The 14,559-nt window shown below is 48.3% G+C and overlaps 7 protein-coding genes across 7 annotated transcripts; 6 read left to right on the top strand and 1 right to left on the bottom strand.

The window, feature by feature from the left end:
* Nucleotides 1-812: 812 nt before the first annotated feature.
* M431DRAFT_504047 (hypothetical protein) lies at nt 813-1,477 on the top strand. Its single transcript, XM_024918399.1, has 2 exons — nt 813-1,174; nt 1,240-1,477. Exons 1-2 carry the CDS (start codon nt 846-848, stop codon nt 1,364-1,366), a joined length of 456 nt encoding a protein of 151 aa, XP_024778771.1. The 5' UTR covers nt 813-845; the 3' UTR covers nt 1,367-1,477.
* Nucleotides 1,478-2,286: 809 nt separating this feature from the next.
* Nucleotides 2,287-5,090, top strand: M431DRAFT_13482 (hypothetical protein). Its single transcript, XM_024912519.1, has 2 exons — nt 2,287-2,592; nt 2,654-5,090. The coding sequence occupies exons 1-2, from the start codon at nt 2,336-2,338 to the stop codon at nt 4,830-4,832; spliced, it is 2,436 nt and encodes an 811-aa protein (XP_024778770.1). The 5' UTR covers nt 2,287-2,335; the 3' UTR covers nt 4,833-5,090.
* Nucleotides 5,091-5,360: 270 nt separating this feature from the next.
* M431DRAFT_73826 (hypothetical protein) lies at nt 5,361-6,089 on the top strand (the record flags this gene model as incomplete). Its single annotated transcript, XM_024922166.1, has 1 exon — nt 5,361-6,089. A coding segment is annotated over one exon (729 nt), but the record flags the coding sequence as incomplete, so codon positions are not given.
* Nucleotides 6,090-6,785: 696 nt separating this feature from the next.
* M431DRAFT_75602 (hypothetical protein) lies at nt 6,786-6,986 on the top strand (the record flags this gene model as incomplete). Its single annotated transcript, XM_024922360.1, has 1 exon — nt 6,786-6,986. A coding segment is annotated over one exon (201 nt), but the record flags the coding sequence as incomplete, so codon positions are not given.
* Nucleotides 6,987-7,061: 75 nt separating this feature from the next.
* On the top strand, nt 7,062-7,343 carry M431DRAFT_66778 (hypothetical protein; the record flags this gene model as incomplete). The annotated part of the gene is made up of 1 exon (XM_024921711.1): nt 7,062-7,343. A coding segment is annotated over one exon (282 nt), but the record flags the coding sequence as incomplete, so codon positions are not given.
* Nucleotides 7,344-10,751: 3,408 nt separating this feature from the next.
* M431DRAFT_294827 (glycoside hydrolase family 55 protein) lies at nt 10,752-13,424 on the bottom strand. The gene is made up of 2 exons (XM_024914120.1): nt 13,399-13,424; nt 10,752-13,332 (listed from the first exon to the last, which is right to left on the bottom strand). The coding sequence occupies exon 2, from the start codon at nt 13,249-13,251 to the stop codon at nt 10,918-10,920; it is 2,334 nt and encodes a 777-aa protein (XP_024778766.1). The 5' UTR covers nt 13,252-13,332; nt 13,399-13,424; the 3' UTR covers nt 10,752-10,917.
* A 267-nt stretch (nt 13,425-13,691) lies between these two features.
* On the top strand, nt 13,692-14,309 carry M431DRAFT_294794 (hypothetical protein). The gene has a single exon (XM_024914119.1). The coding sequence runs from the start codon at nt 13,949-13,951 to the stop codon at nt 14,186-14,188; it is 240 nt and encodes a 79-aa protein (XP_024778765.1). The 5' UTR covers nt 13,692-13,948; the 3' UTR covers nt 14,189-14,309.
* The last annotated feature ends 250 nt before the right edge of the window (nt 14,310-14,559 follow it).

The following is a 14,559-nucleotide window of genomic DNA, read 5'->3' as shown; positions in this document are numbered from 1 at the left end:
GGGGCTGGCAAATATTATATCGCTGAATTAACGTTGAAGCCTCCCTTTTATTGTCATCGGTCCACGTGGTAGGGTTGGCGGCGTTAAATGATGCCACACGGCCTTGCAGGAACTCTTCAAGGCTACCCTTCAGGCAAAACAATAGACATGTCCGCGTGTAGCGACTAATCATCAATTTTTTTTTCTCAGACCTCAAAGGAGTCTGTTTATTTCGGTAGATCTGACCCTTCGAGAATGAAGTGGTTGCTATCGATTATAAAGTGGCAACACCAAGTCCCCTGGATCCTTAAAACGAGGAATGTGAATGCCTCGGCCATTCTACCACTCTTGTACTGTCTCAGAATAGCTTATATGATATCCTGCAGAAATACCACTCCAAAATAACAAGTAATAATACTAATACACTACCGCTCCCACGTCTTGTAATTTGCCAAACAGTGGCGACCGAATCTGATCGACTTTGGATGAAGTTGCACTCTTTCAGCTACAGGAATACGAGTAAAGATATTGGGGAAAACCCTGGGGAAACTCTCCCTCTGATGCCTAGGATCTACATTCCTGTCTACCCGAGCATATGGTCCAACAACATTTTGAGTTGTTAGGCCCTCAACGTTTGCTCTCATTCCAACATGAGACAGACTTCACGTAGTGACCGCTAGTTCCTTGGTATGAAGATCATTTAGCCTCAGACATAAATTTGCTCAGCTGATTGATGTCTCTCCGAACACCATGCAAAAGTAGGAGCAGCAGTAGTAATATGAAGCACTTCACGCCCGACGAAACAGTCCTTTCTCTCCAAAATAAACTACCACGATGAAGCCACCGTAATTCTTCTACAGTCCACTATGGAGACCAAAGACACGCCGACTCGCTTCCCTGCTCTCTCCGCAGACGTATTTGCAGCCAGCGATTCCACCACAGCAGAAAGTCCGCCTGTCAGTCCACGAGCTCAGCTCCCTGCGTATGGCGACGAGAGAGAACCTCCGAAATACCAAGAAGATGGATTAAGCAAAGATGAGGACGCCATAAACAAAGCGAAAACAAGAAGAACGCTATTTGTGCGACTATTGTCGTCCATCTTCGTGACTGTGATAGTCTTGCTGGTTGTGGCGGCCGCGGTTGGGCGAATCTATGATAGGCAGGCCAGGGAGAAGAAGTCGAAAGAAGAACAAAAGTGAGACCGCCTATGCCCTTATTAATACTTGAGAGAAGATTGCCTTGCTGAGAGTTTAATTGAAGGGCCAATGATACAGATATGGGAGTCAAGATTCAAGAAGGAAACGATACTCTTGTGGTGTCATTGACAGCCACTTCTGCGGCTCTGGTCTTTACCGTTGCAGCGACGGCCGTTCTATCTATTGCATAAATCTTGAGTAACACACGATTATCACTATTGCACATTTTCTCATTGTATGTACCTATTTGCAGTACAGCTATAATCGTCCAGTATGAAATCATGAAACAATTGCTATCGGAACTGGAGGGCATCTATCGCTCCCACTCTCTCGCAGAAGTAACGAGCATATTGACAAAGTGAACAGAGTATTGCTTTGATGCTTTCTCTAGTAAACCAAATTTCCCCAACTGTCCCACCCACCCTCTTTCTATGGCTAACTTCAACTTGTCTACATCATCATTCTTAAATTGTCACCATCGTATGGGTTGCGAACGCGAACCTCACTTACACATAAATTGCAGATAGGTCGGCGTCAACAATGAACAGCTAATATGAACCCAGAATGAGTCACCCATTGAATAAAATTTCTAATTTCCTTGGCCTTGTGCACGATATACATCATACACCTACGTACTGCTGTCCTGCGTAGAGTAAGCCGACTCACTTTGTCATATTCCTACCACAGAAACTCCTCATGCTTATACGCTGCTGGTTAGGCAGCCATGAAAGAAGAGAGCAAAAAAGCATCGATGAGAAACGTCAGAATATTGCTGGATGAAAAGTCGCAGTAGAGCAAAGCCGATTGATTGGATATAAATAGTGCTCAGCATTCATATGGGTAAAGTTACAGAGCATTGTGGTTGAGCGGCGTGAAACCATGAAGAGTAAGAGTCTATTAGTATAGGCAGGTTAAGATTTAGATCTGAGAAGTACCTACTATCATCATGGTCGGCTACTGATGGGTAAAATGTACGCCTGGATGAGGCATCTGTCTGATATTTTCAACACCAATATTAACCAATCAGTAGCTGCAGGTCTCGTGATGCTCCCAGCCTTGCCGTTCTCTTGGGCATCAAGAACTCCGTGGAACAACTTGATCAATTACAAGCACCAACATCGATCAGCATACCATCAGTGTATCGGGAATCAAATAACACGATGCAACGACCGGCCCTCTGTCAGCGCGAGATTGGTAGCACTCAATTTGGCAACAATACCACTATCCATCAAGACAACAACACTTACCACTTGCACCTACCACTACGTCCAGCTCAACCTGTCATCCATATTATTCCTTATCCTCGCAATGAGGATCTTGTCGGTCGCCCAGATCTCGTGGAAAAGCTCAATATGCTCCTACCGCAAACGTCGCACACATACTGTAGTGCCGCTCTCTGGGGCCTGGGCGGGTCAGGGTAAGGTCCTAATTCTTGTCTTTCAATTCTTCTTACGAGTGCGGCTATTAACAGTGCCAAGGAAAACACAAATTGCACTCAACTATGCGTATGAACGGCGCGACAAAGGAAACTGCTCCGTCTTTTGGGTGCATGCCGACAGCGAGGCAACATTTTCGCAGGATTACAAAACAATAGCGCAGGCGTTCGGGGTCGATCAGCAACTCAAAGGCGAAGATTTACTCGCAGCTGTGCGCGATCAAATAGAGGCACAACCCGACTGGGTGCTTATTCTCGACAATGCCGACGACTTACAAGTATTTGGCGTTGATCAAGCACGAGAACGGACAAAAAGCTTATATCGATACATCCCTCGGGCATCTGTAGGGACAGTGTTGTGGACCTCTCGTGATGCGCGCATAGCGGGAACACTTGTCGGCCCAAGGCGAGGCATCAAGGTTGCTCGCATGGAATCCGATGAAGCAGAAGAACTCTTGACAATAGCAAGGGACTTGGAGACGAATGAAGAGGAATTAGAGACTGCTGCCTTGCTAGAAGAACTTCAGTGGCTTCCACTAGCCATCACGCAAGCCGGGGCATATATGAGACGGACATCGACATCGGCCAAGGAGTATTCATCTCTTCTAGCACAAAGCAAGAGAAGATGGCAGCTTTTCAAAGAAGAGGAGTTTGACAGGCATCGAAGAGACGGTGTACCAAACAATGTCCTTGAGACATGGAGCATCTCGATTGATCGCCTTAGACAAGAAAGCGAGATTACGTATAATATTCTTCACGTTCTCGCATACGTTGCGAACCAAAATATCTCACACGAAATCATAACGACTATACTCACGCGCAGCGATAGCAACCTTGTTCAGCCAGGGATCTTGGAAGCCGAGGCTACCAAGGCCGTTACACGGCTGAAAGAGTTTTCCTTTCTTGGCATGCAACGAATGGAGGATGGCAGCAGGAGCTATGAGATGCATAAACTCGTTCAAGAGGCCGCACGATATGGTCTGAGTCCGTGGAAGCCCAGCGTTTTTTATAAAGTTCCATCGAAGAAGGAAGGCCAGGCTTACTTTTCTGGGATTGCCGTGCAAGTAATACTTGACCTTTTCCCAAAGTCTGGGCCGGAAACATGGACGCAATGCGAGAAATACTTGGCACATGCAATGCAGATAGGAGACTGGGCAGATTTGAACGAAAAACATACCGAGATAAGTGTACTCTTCCACAGAATGTCCAAATTCTTCCTTGACCGTGGGAGGTGGAGAGAGGGAGAACTGGTCAATAAAAGGGGATTGGAATTTGATCGAAAAACGTGGGGAGAAAAGGATCCGAACACAATAATAAGCATGGCACATCTTGCTTTAACCTATTATTCGCAAGGTCGGTATAAAGAGGCAGAGACTCTTCAAGTTCAAATCCTTGATCTTCAACGACAAATCCTCGGAGACACGCATCTAGCCACAATACAGAGTATGGGAAACCTTTCAGAAACATACTGGGCACAAGGCCGGTATAAGGAGGCAGAGGCTCTTCAAGTTCAAGTGCTTGATCTGCGACAGAAGATTCTTGGAGACAAGCATCTAGACACAATACTGAGTATGGCAACCCTTTCAGAAATGTACCGGGCACAAGGCCGGTATAAGGAGGCGGAGGCTCTCCAAGTTCAAGTGCTTGATCTGCGACAGAAGATTCTTGGAGATAAGCATCCGGATACAATAAGCGGTATGGCATCCCTTGCATCGACATACAGTGCACAAGGCCGTCATAAAGAGGCAGAAGTCCTTCAAATCCAAGTACTTGATCTTCAACAGGAAATTCTTGGAGATAAGCATCCAGAAACAATAAAAAGTATGGTGAGTCTTGCAGCAACCTATTATGCACAAGGCCGTCATAAAGAGGCAGAGGTCCTTAAAATCCAAGTACTTGATCTTCAACAGGAAATTCTTGGAGATAGGCATCCAGAAACAATAAAAAGTATGGTGAGTCTTGCAGTAATATACAGTGCACAGGGCCGTTATAAAGAAGCAGAAGAGATTGCAGTTGTAGCGCTTGATCGCCAACGGGAAATTCTTGGGAAAGAGCACCCAGACACACTTTTGTCCATGCACAACCTCGCCTGTACCTGGATAGAACTAGGCCGCCATAGTAGCGCCCTTACACTAATAGAAGAGTGTGTGCAATATAGACGCTCTGTATTGTGGCCAGAGCATCCATATACGGTCGAGTCTACCAAGCTTCTCGAACGTTAGAAATCTGAGCATCAACCTATCGAATCGAACGAGGTTGGCATTCAGGATAGGCAAGAGGAAGGGGAAGGGGAGAGCTCTCAGCAAGCGACACTTCCCTACTCCATCGACTACAACACGCAGACCACGACGGGGGGCGAACCACGCGGGCAGCAGTGCATTCGCATGGTCGGTCAGAACAACACTAATTCTAGATTGCGTCGTCTTTTTAGAAAGTTTCTATAGTGCTCTGTACCTAGGCGACGTATTCTTCAAATATAGTTTATTATAATACATTGGTTATCTATTACATGATTTAGACACGCGTGCGTGAACCATCACTATTACACGATTGCACGGGAGCATATGTGCAATACGCGCTAGAACATGACTTGGAAGGCTTCTGTGCGGGCTGAGTACAGCACATCCATATGTCTATTATCCCCTCACCTGATCTCCACCTCGAGCTCTTCAAGCACAACTCGAGCTGAAAGAGGAATAGTTAGATCTTGAGCTCAACCACAGTCTCAATCTTCTTCCAAATTTCAAACCATGCGTTTACTCCATACAAAAGAGCTGGACACTGGAGGGTTTGAGCTGAAAGAATTCGGCCAAGAAAATGTCCCGCCCTACGCCATCCTGTCGCACACTTGGGGCGAAGAAGAAGTCACCTTTCAAGACATGACTCTGGGTCGCTTCGCCAACAAGAAAGGCTACGACAAGATCAGAGGCTGTTGTATCTTGGCAAGGGCAAACGGATACGACTATGCCTGGGTAGACACGTGTTGCATCGACAAGACAAGCAGCGCTGAGCTGTCCGAGGCAATCAACTCCATGTACCAGTGGTACGCTGAAGCCGATGTCTGCTATGGTTTTCTCGCAGACGTGCCGTCCAAGGTTGCCTTTTCGGAGAGCAGGTGGTTTACAAGAGGATGGACGCTTCAAGAGTTGATTGCGCCGGAGACGATGATCTTCCTAGACGACGCATGGAACGAGTTGGGCACTAGAGAAAGCCTAAAACAAGAAATTTCCAAGCGCACCGGCATACCTATGAGTGTTCTCTCCGGTTCCAGTCTCGGGAGTGTAAGTGTTGCGCAGAAAATGTCCTGGGCCGCCTCGAGACAAACATCACGGTCTGAAGACCGAGCCTACTGTTTAATGGGCATATTCGGCATCAACATGCCATTGTTGTATGGCGAGGGGGACAGAGCTTTTATGAGGCTCCAAGAGGAGATTATGAAGGTGACGGACGACGACAGCATCTTCGCCTGGAGATCCAAAACCCAACATCACTCATCACTATTGGCAACATCTCCAGACGCCTTTGAGCATTCCGGCAACGTTGTCCGGAGGCGCACTGGCTGGCTTCCAGACAGCAGATCTTGGACAGTCAGCAACAAGGGTATTCGCCTAGAGCTATCTTATATGGGAGTAGGACACCAAGGACTGGGACTTGCCATACTGCATTGTGCAGAACGCAACAGAAAGAGACACGACTTTATTGCGATATACCTCAAAGACGTATCCCTTACCATGGAGAACTTTGAGAGAGTTTGGTGTGAACGGTACGAGTTGTTTGATCCCATGCCTTTTCGACCAAGTCAACGCCCTCAAAGATGGATAAATGTCCGGCAACATCGTCCAGTAACAATGAAAATGCGAAATCGCCGCCAGATAGGAAGCGCAAGTATTGCGGCGCTAGGACAACCCCCACCGAACCCTCGTGATGATCCTGATTGGGGTCTGTTTGATGCGACGATAAATTTCATCAATGGCTCGTCAACACCACCACCAGTGAATTGGAATGCTGGAGAACAACCTTCGCTCCTCGACATGGCAAAGGCAGGGCGCGTGTTGGAGACGCAATGGCTACTTGCGGAGCGTTCCACCAAGCCCGATCAGAAGGATAGAAGTGGACGAACTGCTCTATCGCATGCAGCAGCTAATGGGCATGCCAAGATTGTATGGTTGCTCCTAATGCGGCGTGATGTCAAACCAGATGAAAAAGATTCAGGGGGACGAACGCCTCTGTCTCATGCAGCCAAAGAGGGCCATGCCGAAGTTGTCTGGCTTCTGTTGACCCGAGGCGATATCGACATCCACTCAAAGGATAGTAGAGGACAGACACCACTATTCCATGCAGCGGCAAACGGGCGCAAAACCATCATATCAATGTTGCTGGCTCGCGGAGAGTCCCAGCATCACTTGAGAGACGATTCGGGGAGGACGCCGCTCTCGTATGCGTCAGAGGGGGGGCACGAAGCCGCTGTAGAGATGTTCCTCGACCGAAGCGATATGGACGCAGATGCAAGAGACGACGAAGGATTGACGCCTCTCGCCTATGCTGCCTTTAACGGACACTATTCAGTCACCATCATGTTGATTGAGCAGGGGGCCGATATCAACTCACAGGATAATCGTCGTCAGACGCCGCTGTGGTTGGCAACTCAGAAGGGCCATGAGAGGATTGTCGATTTACTTCTCAACAATGGAGCTATTATGGAGATCAAGGGCTACGATGGCTGCACGCCGCTTTTATCTGCAGTTTGTTTGGGACGGGATGACATTATGCAACTGCTCATCGACAAAGGCGCTGATTTAGATACGACGAACGAGTATGGCGAAACACCGCTAATTAGGGCTCTCAGGGATGAACATGAGTCTATGGCCAAAATATTGATTGAAAAGGGTGCCAAGGTCGATGTAAAGGACAAGTACTACACAACTGCGCTGCAGTATGCATCTGAAAAAGGATATCATGACATTATTCAACTGATAGGTCACAGCGCTACTTAACACCAAGGGCAATCATGATCGGTACACTATTGACAAAAAAAGATCTAAATAAAACGGAGTGAGATGTCGACTTTACTGCTGAATAAAGGTCCCAAAACTCTGGTCGCAGATAAAGTAGGACGGCTGCTGGGGTATGTACCTGGGGGACATCGTGATTGTATTGTTCGGTTACATAGAAATACTTAGCGTTTGATAAGCGATCTATTGAAGAGATATGGGGTCTTTCAGAACTGATTTGATTGCTTCTCTTGATCATGGCTCTATATCGGAGTGCTCTCTGGAGCATAGTGCCTACCAACGTTGATCCATCTTGTTCGTAGGCCTTGGACTGGGAGCCGACCTTTCATGGTGAATGAGAGCAGTTGATGCCACAGTATTCGAATTGATTCAACGTTCAAACAATGAATGATGCACAATATATTGCTCCATATTGGACTTGGACAGTCCAAGCCCGGTGTAGTATTGCCTTAGAGCTGCCACTTTAATATCCGTCCACAGGCTATTCTCGTTCAATGATCAAATGACTCTTCCATGGCGATACTTACCTTCCTCAAAGCTCTAGCCCAGGTAGGAATATCGAAGACATCGCGGCCAACAATGGCACTAACCACTTACATCCTCTGATACATAATGGTTTATCCTCCTTTCACAAATCTTATACCATGAACCAACTCTCCACCCAGCTAAGACCTACATCATTACATGGGCACAGCCACGATGCCTACCCAACACGCCAATCACAGCCCTCCTATCCCTTGCTGAAATATCCTATATAAAGCAAATTAAACGCGTTAGTTTTCAGTGAAGTAGCTGAATATTCTCCAGTATGAGACTTGTTTTCCAGGGGGCGCTCTTCGGAGCGTTCCGTTCGTAGAACTTGTACCCCAATTGGGAGCCTTCACTTTTTGTCACTCGGTTCGAGTAGTGTTTGATGCATTCTCTTTTTTCCTTTGGCTCGTTTTGCTTTTTGTCCCATTATCATAGCATGGAATACCACGGGTTACATGTATGTAAGCTATGTATTCATAGCTACCTCGTTAGGCCGCCTGTCGTTTTTTACGGCTTCGCAGACATCAAATTCACAGGACCAGAATATAGCTACTTCAACGTATATCAATAGATTGGTCAATAATGTGAACTTCCTCCAGAAGCACTGGACAACATCCCAGACCAAGCAATGATGATGCTGTACACAAGCCTTACGCCAGACTGCCTACAGCTACAGCCTGCGGTGTGACTCACCACCCCAGCACTACTCAGCCAATCACAGCCCAAATCTCATGATAGCAACACCCCTTATAAAGTAAATTAAACGAACTTCTGTTCAGTGAAGTAGCTCAATGACTCCAGACATAGTTGGAAATGGGACGCTCTTCGGAGGGTTCCGTATCTAGTTCATCTTTCCCCCTTCGGGGGCTTCACTTTTTGATCACTCTGTTCGAATAACGTCTGTTGCATTTTTTATTAAATTTCTATTTTCTTTTTGCTTTCTCTCTGTCTCGTCTTTCTATAGCATAGGTTACATGTATGTAGATGCCTTTTTAGATACTTTCTTAGACTTGGCCATATTTTTACAGCCTCGGAGTCTGTCTCTACATTTATATTCACAAACTTAGAGTATACATACATAAACTTCTATTATCACTTTAATCCCCAATTTACACTGTAAAATTCATCTAGAAGCACAAGACGATCCCCGAGACCAAGCAATAATACTGTACACAAAACTTACACCAGCCTACAGCTCTGGCTCTCGGTGTGTGACTCGCCCCCACATCGCCATCCCAGCTCCAACAAGCCAATCACAGCCCGTCTCTCATGAACACAAACATCCCTTATCAAGCAACTTTAACGAGCATACATTCAGTGAAGTAGCTGAATAACGCAAACAATTCATCGAATCGAAAGTTTTCTCCTCTCTGGAGCCTTCACTTTTTGCCTCTTGTTCGAAAAGCTGCTGTAGCATCTTTTTTTTTTTGCTCTGCCCGTATTGTATAATACGTAGAATAGTAGCAGACGAGATCGTAGACTTGGTAGAATGTGGATGCATACTTACACCAACCGCCCAGTATCTTGCGGCGTCGTCGCATTATTCATTTAGACATATTCTATTACAGAGCAATAATTTATTTTCGCTATTCCAGTACATCTCGTAACATCACCAAGCAGTCTCTCAAAATCCCAAGCAGTTATGCCATACCAAGCATGAAGTGCCAGTCAACGCTCCAGCGCTCGGCATGACTCACCCCACCAACTTCGCAGCTCCCACCAGCCAACCACATCCTCTCGCTGCGCCTCACAGGCAGGCTCCAGCATCCTTATAAGTCAAAACAAACTAGCTGAAATTCAGTGAAGTAGCTGCTTTAACCAAACAGAGTCCTCTTACACTGCTCCCCCAAAGGAGTCTTCACTTTTTGCTCCTCTGTTCGAATATTCTCTGTGTCTTTTTTGCCTACCTTGCTACTGTTCTTTTTGTACAATGCTCTCAGTCATGTACCCATATATTAACATTCTACACATACCTACATCCAGCTTGATCTGATAAATTTATCATTTCTTCCACTTTTCTAGACTGTTTAAATATACCTTACAGACAGGTAGTAGCATACCATAGACTCTGTGTCATCATTTGCTTTGGTGCAGCCTTACATCGCACATCTTATATCCCAGTAACAAATTACACTATGCTCGCCATGTACGATCAACGCCCTTGGACACGTGCAGCGTAGCAAACCACAAACTACCACTAGGACTCAAACCAAAACGTCACAATCAAAGCAAAGCATAGACAACCAATGTGGCAAGTCAATCAACTCGTATTTTTATTCATCTCTACCCATGCTGCACGTCAGTGCTGTCCCTTTTCCATCCCCAATCCTTCCCACAGTTGTGCCCAAAAAATAGACCAAAAAAGACAAGACCAAATAAATAATAAGGGAAATAATATTCTCTTTTTACAAAAAAATGACAATGCGTCCTAGCGATCAAGGGTGATCAGATCTTCGCGGAACAGAGCAAAAGAGAATCGAGAGTAAAAGAAAAAATGCTCGAGTTTTTCCCAAGCATATCGCATATATACGTTTCAGTCATAATATGTATAAGTGGGCAGGGCCTCTGGGCTAATCCACACGGTCCGAGTTATCGTCACAACCTCCTCGGAACCGTATCCCAGTGGCAGAGATTTGGTTGATGTGGGCAAGACGCTTTCAGTAGATTGCGGCTTTCCCGGAAGTTCAGGGACAGGCGTACTGTAATCCCCAGGGCTTGTTTTGGGTCCTGGGGCTGAAGCAGTCAGAGCATCTTCGTCGTCCTTCTATGACGTCTCGAAAGAGGCAATGGTGCCGCAGAATGTGTTGCGGTTGTCCCTGTCAAAGACAGACTGCTGGCCATTGAGGGTGACCATGCTGATACTGGCCTTGGTGCTAATGGCAAAGAGCTTAACTTGAGAGTTGCGGATGTCAATCATGTTGTCCTGGCAGTTGTTGGCATTGACGCAAGTGTTTCCGTCGTAGTTGTTGAAGAAGCTGTACATGCCGGCACCGTAGATGAGGGTGTTGCTCGAGTTCACGATGCGAATACCGTAGGTACGGGCACAAGTAGAAGTGGTGCAGCTGGACCAGTCAGGGTCACCATACTTGGACTGGGAGGTGAAGGGCACTCTGGCATCAGGGTTGCCCTGCATGTAGGCGGTCTCAGTCTGGAGGATGTTGGCGTAAACGTTCTGGGCGTTGTTCAGGGCGTAGTTGTAGAGCACGCTGTGTTCCGAAGCGGTACCCCACAACCAGGTTCCCTTGGTGCTCTCAATCAAGAGACCACGGCCGTTGTAGATGTTGACCTGGCTGTGATCGGCAAGATCAAGCTCGTGGTCAGACACCCAGAGCCAAGTGTTCTCCATGTAGATGCTTCCAGAAGTGGTGACGTGAAGGAGCAAAAAGGCGCCAAAGCATGAGGGGTTGGGGTTGGTCGTCTGGTTGGGGGTCTTGACGCAGCGGTCAGACTGCAGCTGAGTGCCGGCACTGCCACCGATACGGAAGTGGACATCCCAAAGACCGGCAGCACCCTGAGAAGAACCGGCAACATTCCACTGCACGATGATGGCGCCGGGCTGCGGGCCGAGGGTCTCAAACATGATGTCCTGAATCTCGACGTTGCCGACATCGCCGGGCTGACCAACTTGCCAGACGGGCTGGGGGTTGTTGATATCCTTGAACTTGGTACCGCCAACCATGATGAGAGCCCAGACCTCGCCGACAATCTTGATGTTCTTGGGGACCTTGATGGTGTCGGTGACGACATACGCGCCGTGGTCGAAGTAGACAATCTGGCCCGAGGAAACGCTGTTGAAGACGGCCTGAATGGCAGCAGTGTCATCAGTGCTTCCATCACCCTTGGCACCACGAGACTTGACAGACACAAAGCTGCTAGCGGGGACATTCTCGTACTGGGGCTTGCTGCGAGTGAAGACCTTGCCACCAGCGGTCAGCGCAGCAGGCTTGGAGACGGTGGCACGGGTGCCCTGAACAGCTTTTCCGTTGTTGTTGGTGTAGGCGCGGCCCTGGGTCCAAGAGGCGATGTTGGCGTTGCCTCCGAGGAGGGTGGCGCCGCTGCGAGCGTTCTTTACGGCAATGGGGGTGTTCGTGGTCATGTCCACGTTATCCAGAACCAGAGTACCATAGGTGCCTGCCTGGTTGAGGTCGTGGTTGGTGAGCACGCCGACCTTTGTGTTGGTGAGCTTAGAGTCGGCAAGCAAAATGGAGCCGACTTGCTGGATGCCGTTACCATCAATGCCGCTCATGTCGATACCAACGTTGGCATTGTTGATGGTGATGCCGTGGAAACTCCACAGCCAGTTCCAGTTCATGTAGATGGCAGTCTGGCAGCCATTGAAGACGAGGTTACGGCTGGTAAACTGCTGGTTGCCAACCCACATGCCCAGAGCACCACCGGTGAAGGTGAGGTCGCTCAGCCAGCCGCCAGAACCATCCTCTCCCCAGAGACCTTGCTGCTTGTTGTTTGTGCTTGTGTCAGTGCTCATGATGAACTGGACATTCTGGATCGAAGTGGCCTGAGCAACACGCCAACGAATACCAGTGCCGGTATTGATGGGTTGTCCAGTCAGGTCAATCTTGAAGTTGCGAATCTGGCGGAAGAAGTTGTTGGTGGCGCCATACCAGCCGGGGTTGGAGTCGATGACGGCGATACCAGCAAAGTTGCGGGAGGCCTTGAGGGTAGGCAGGTTGGTGGCATCACCGATCAAGTGGGTGTAGTAGTAGAGCTGAATGGGGGATGAGACGACGTAGGTACCAGGTGGGAAGTAGACAATGGCCGGAGTGGTGGTTTGGGAATCGCAACCCGCACCACATCGATTTCCAGAACTCAGCGCAGCATTGATGGCCGCGGTATCGTCAGTGACGCCGTCACCCTTGGCACCAAAGCTCTGAACATTGCGGTAGATCTGGTAGCCAGCGCCGGCGTTTGAGTAGGGAACAGTACCCTGGCGTGCGATGTTGGGAAGCCACCAGCTTGTGGCGGCGGCCACGGCCTTTGAATCAGCAGCCGGAGACGGAGCCGGTACAGCCACAGCCGGCACCGAGAAGAGACGCAGGGCCAGCAGAGAGGCCGTCAAGATGGTTGAGAGGCCCATCATGACCAGGAAACAGATTGATACAACCTTTCCGCGGTTCGAATTTCGAGGGGGGTTATGTGTATACTGCCGGGCAGATATAGGCTACACGAGAAAGAAAACAGAGTCAGCAGTTTGTCCAAGAGTGAAAAAGTTTGTCCAGCCACAGGCTTTTTGTATGAAATGCACAATTGTGAGTGTGATGCGATGTTGAAGGGAATGAGGGGCGGTTAATGAGAGACATGGGGAAGGGTGATGTTGGACGGGAGCCAGAGAGAAGGGACTGACTCTGAATGCCCTCTCCCTCACAAGCTTCGAGACTGAAGCTTTGCTATTGATAGAGGGTGCGCAAAGGAGCTGTCAATGCGCAGGGAAGAAAGCGATGATGATGATGAGAAGAGGTGTTGGTGAGAGGATTGTGAAAAGTGAGGCCGGGCATGGCCCTTTAATAGGCATGGGCAGTGAATGACAATAGAGCACAATACCAATAGCAGAAGAAAGGCTTTTGGTGATGTATGGCCTTTGCATGGCATGGCATGGCAGCAAGGCGTGTTGAATCGACACCCCCCTTGGCCTTCAAACACCCCCAAACCCCACCATCACGCGCCGATTGCTCTTTGGATGAGACCGAGGAGGAGGGTGAAGCCAAGTTGAGAAGAAGGTAAGCAGCTTCTTCTTTGGGCCCAAGCGTTGCAGACAATCGTCCGCCGTGACGAGGGTCATGAGGTATCCGCACACACTCGCTGAGAGCGCGCACACAGATGCTCCGGCAAACCGCACATCTTCAGCATCTGCCATGGCACCCTACAGAAACTTTTCTGGAGTTGCTCGGCCCGCACAAATCGAGAGACAAGGGAGACCATGCACGCGCGCCAAGTGCCCGTCATGTTGCTCTCCACAGATGACATTTTGCATGCAACGCCACAGTAACTTACCACGTCAAAATGATTTGTTTCGGTAGTATATCGCAAGCAGTGGATGCAATGCCAGGGCACTTGCTATGCTTAATGCTGGTGAATTGTTCTTCTTGCTTCGTCTTCGAATGCCAAGCGGGCGACGGGCCGAAAAAGGGGTGGGCCGTGGAGGGCTGTATATGAAGATGATTTGATGCCAAGGAGAGAAAGAAGGAAAATCAATGCTGTTCAAAGCACTAGAATGGATTGATGAATGGATGATGAAGAGGTATGAACACTCGCAGTGTGAATGGTGAAAGAAAAGAGATCACTGGATGAAGATGGACGGTCTAGAACTGCACTTCTTTGTCTTGGGCAAACCAAAGGAAAGGCTGGAGAAGTCGTCGATGAAAGGGGAAGCGTTCAGCCCTCAAAGAGA

Source organism: Trichoderma harzianum (assembly GCF_003025095.1).
Source record: "Trichoderma harzianum CBS 226.95 unplaced genomic scaffold M431scaffold_2, whole genome shotgun sequence".
NCBI lineage: Eukaryota > Fungi > Ascomycota > Sordariomycetes > Hypocreales > Hypocreaceae > Trichoderma > Trichoderma harzianum.
The sequence above is the reverse complement of the archived record's forward strand: the minus strand, read 5'-3'. Positions and strand labels throughout refer to the sequence as shown.

Bases quoted from the DNA above. Each gene is read 5' to 3' on its own strand.
- M431DRAFT_504047 (XM_024918399.1), top strand. From the start codon at position 846: ATGGAGACCAAAGACACGCCGACTCGCTTCCCTGCTCTCTCCGCAGAC. The intron at 1,175-1,239 runs GTGAGACCGCCT...GTTTAATTGAAG, and splicing joins AAGTCGAAAGAAGAACAAAA to GGCCAATGATACAGATATGG.
- M431DRAFT_13482 (XM_024912519.1), top strand. From the start codon at position 2,336: ATGCAACGACCGGCCCTCTGTCAGCGCGAGATTGGTAGCACTCAATTT. The intron at 2,593-2,653 runs GTAAGGTCCTAA...AACAGTGCCAAG, and splicing joins TGGGGCCTGGGCGGGTCAGG to GAAAACACAAATTGCACTCA.
- M431DRAFT_294827 (XM_024914120.1), bottom strand. From the start codon at position 13,251: ATGATGGGCCTCTCAACCATCTTGACGGCCTCTCTGCTGGCCCTGCGT.
- M431DRAFT_294794 (XM_024914119.1), top strand. From the start codon at position 13,949: ATGAGGTATCCGCACACACTCGCTGAGAGCGCGCACACAGATGCTCCG.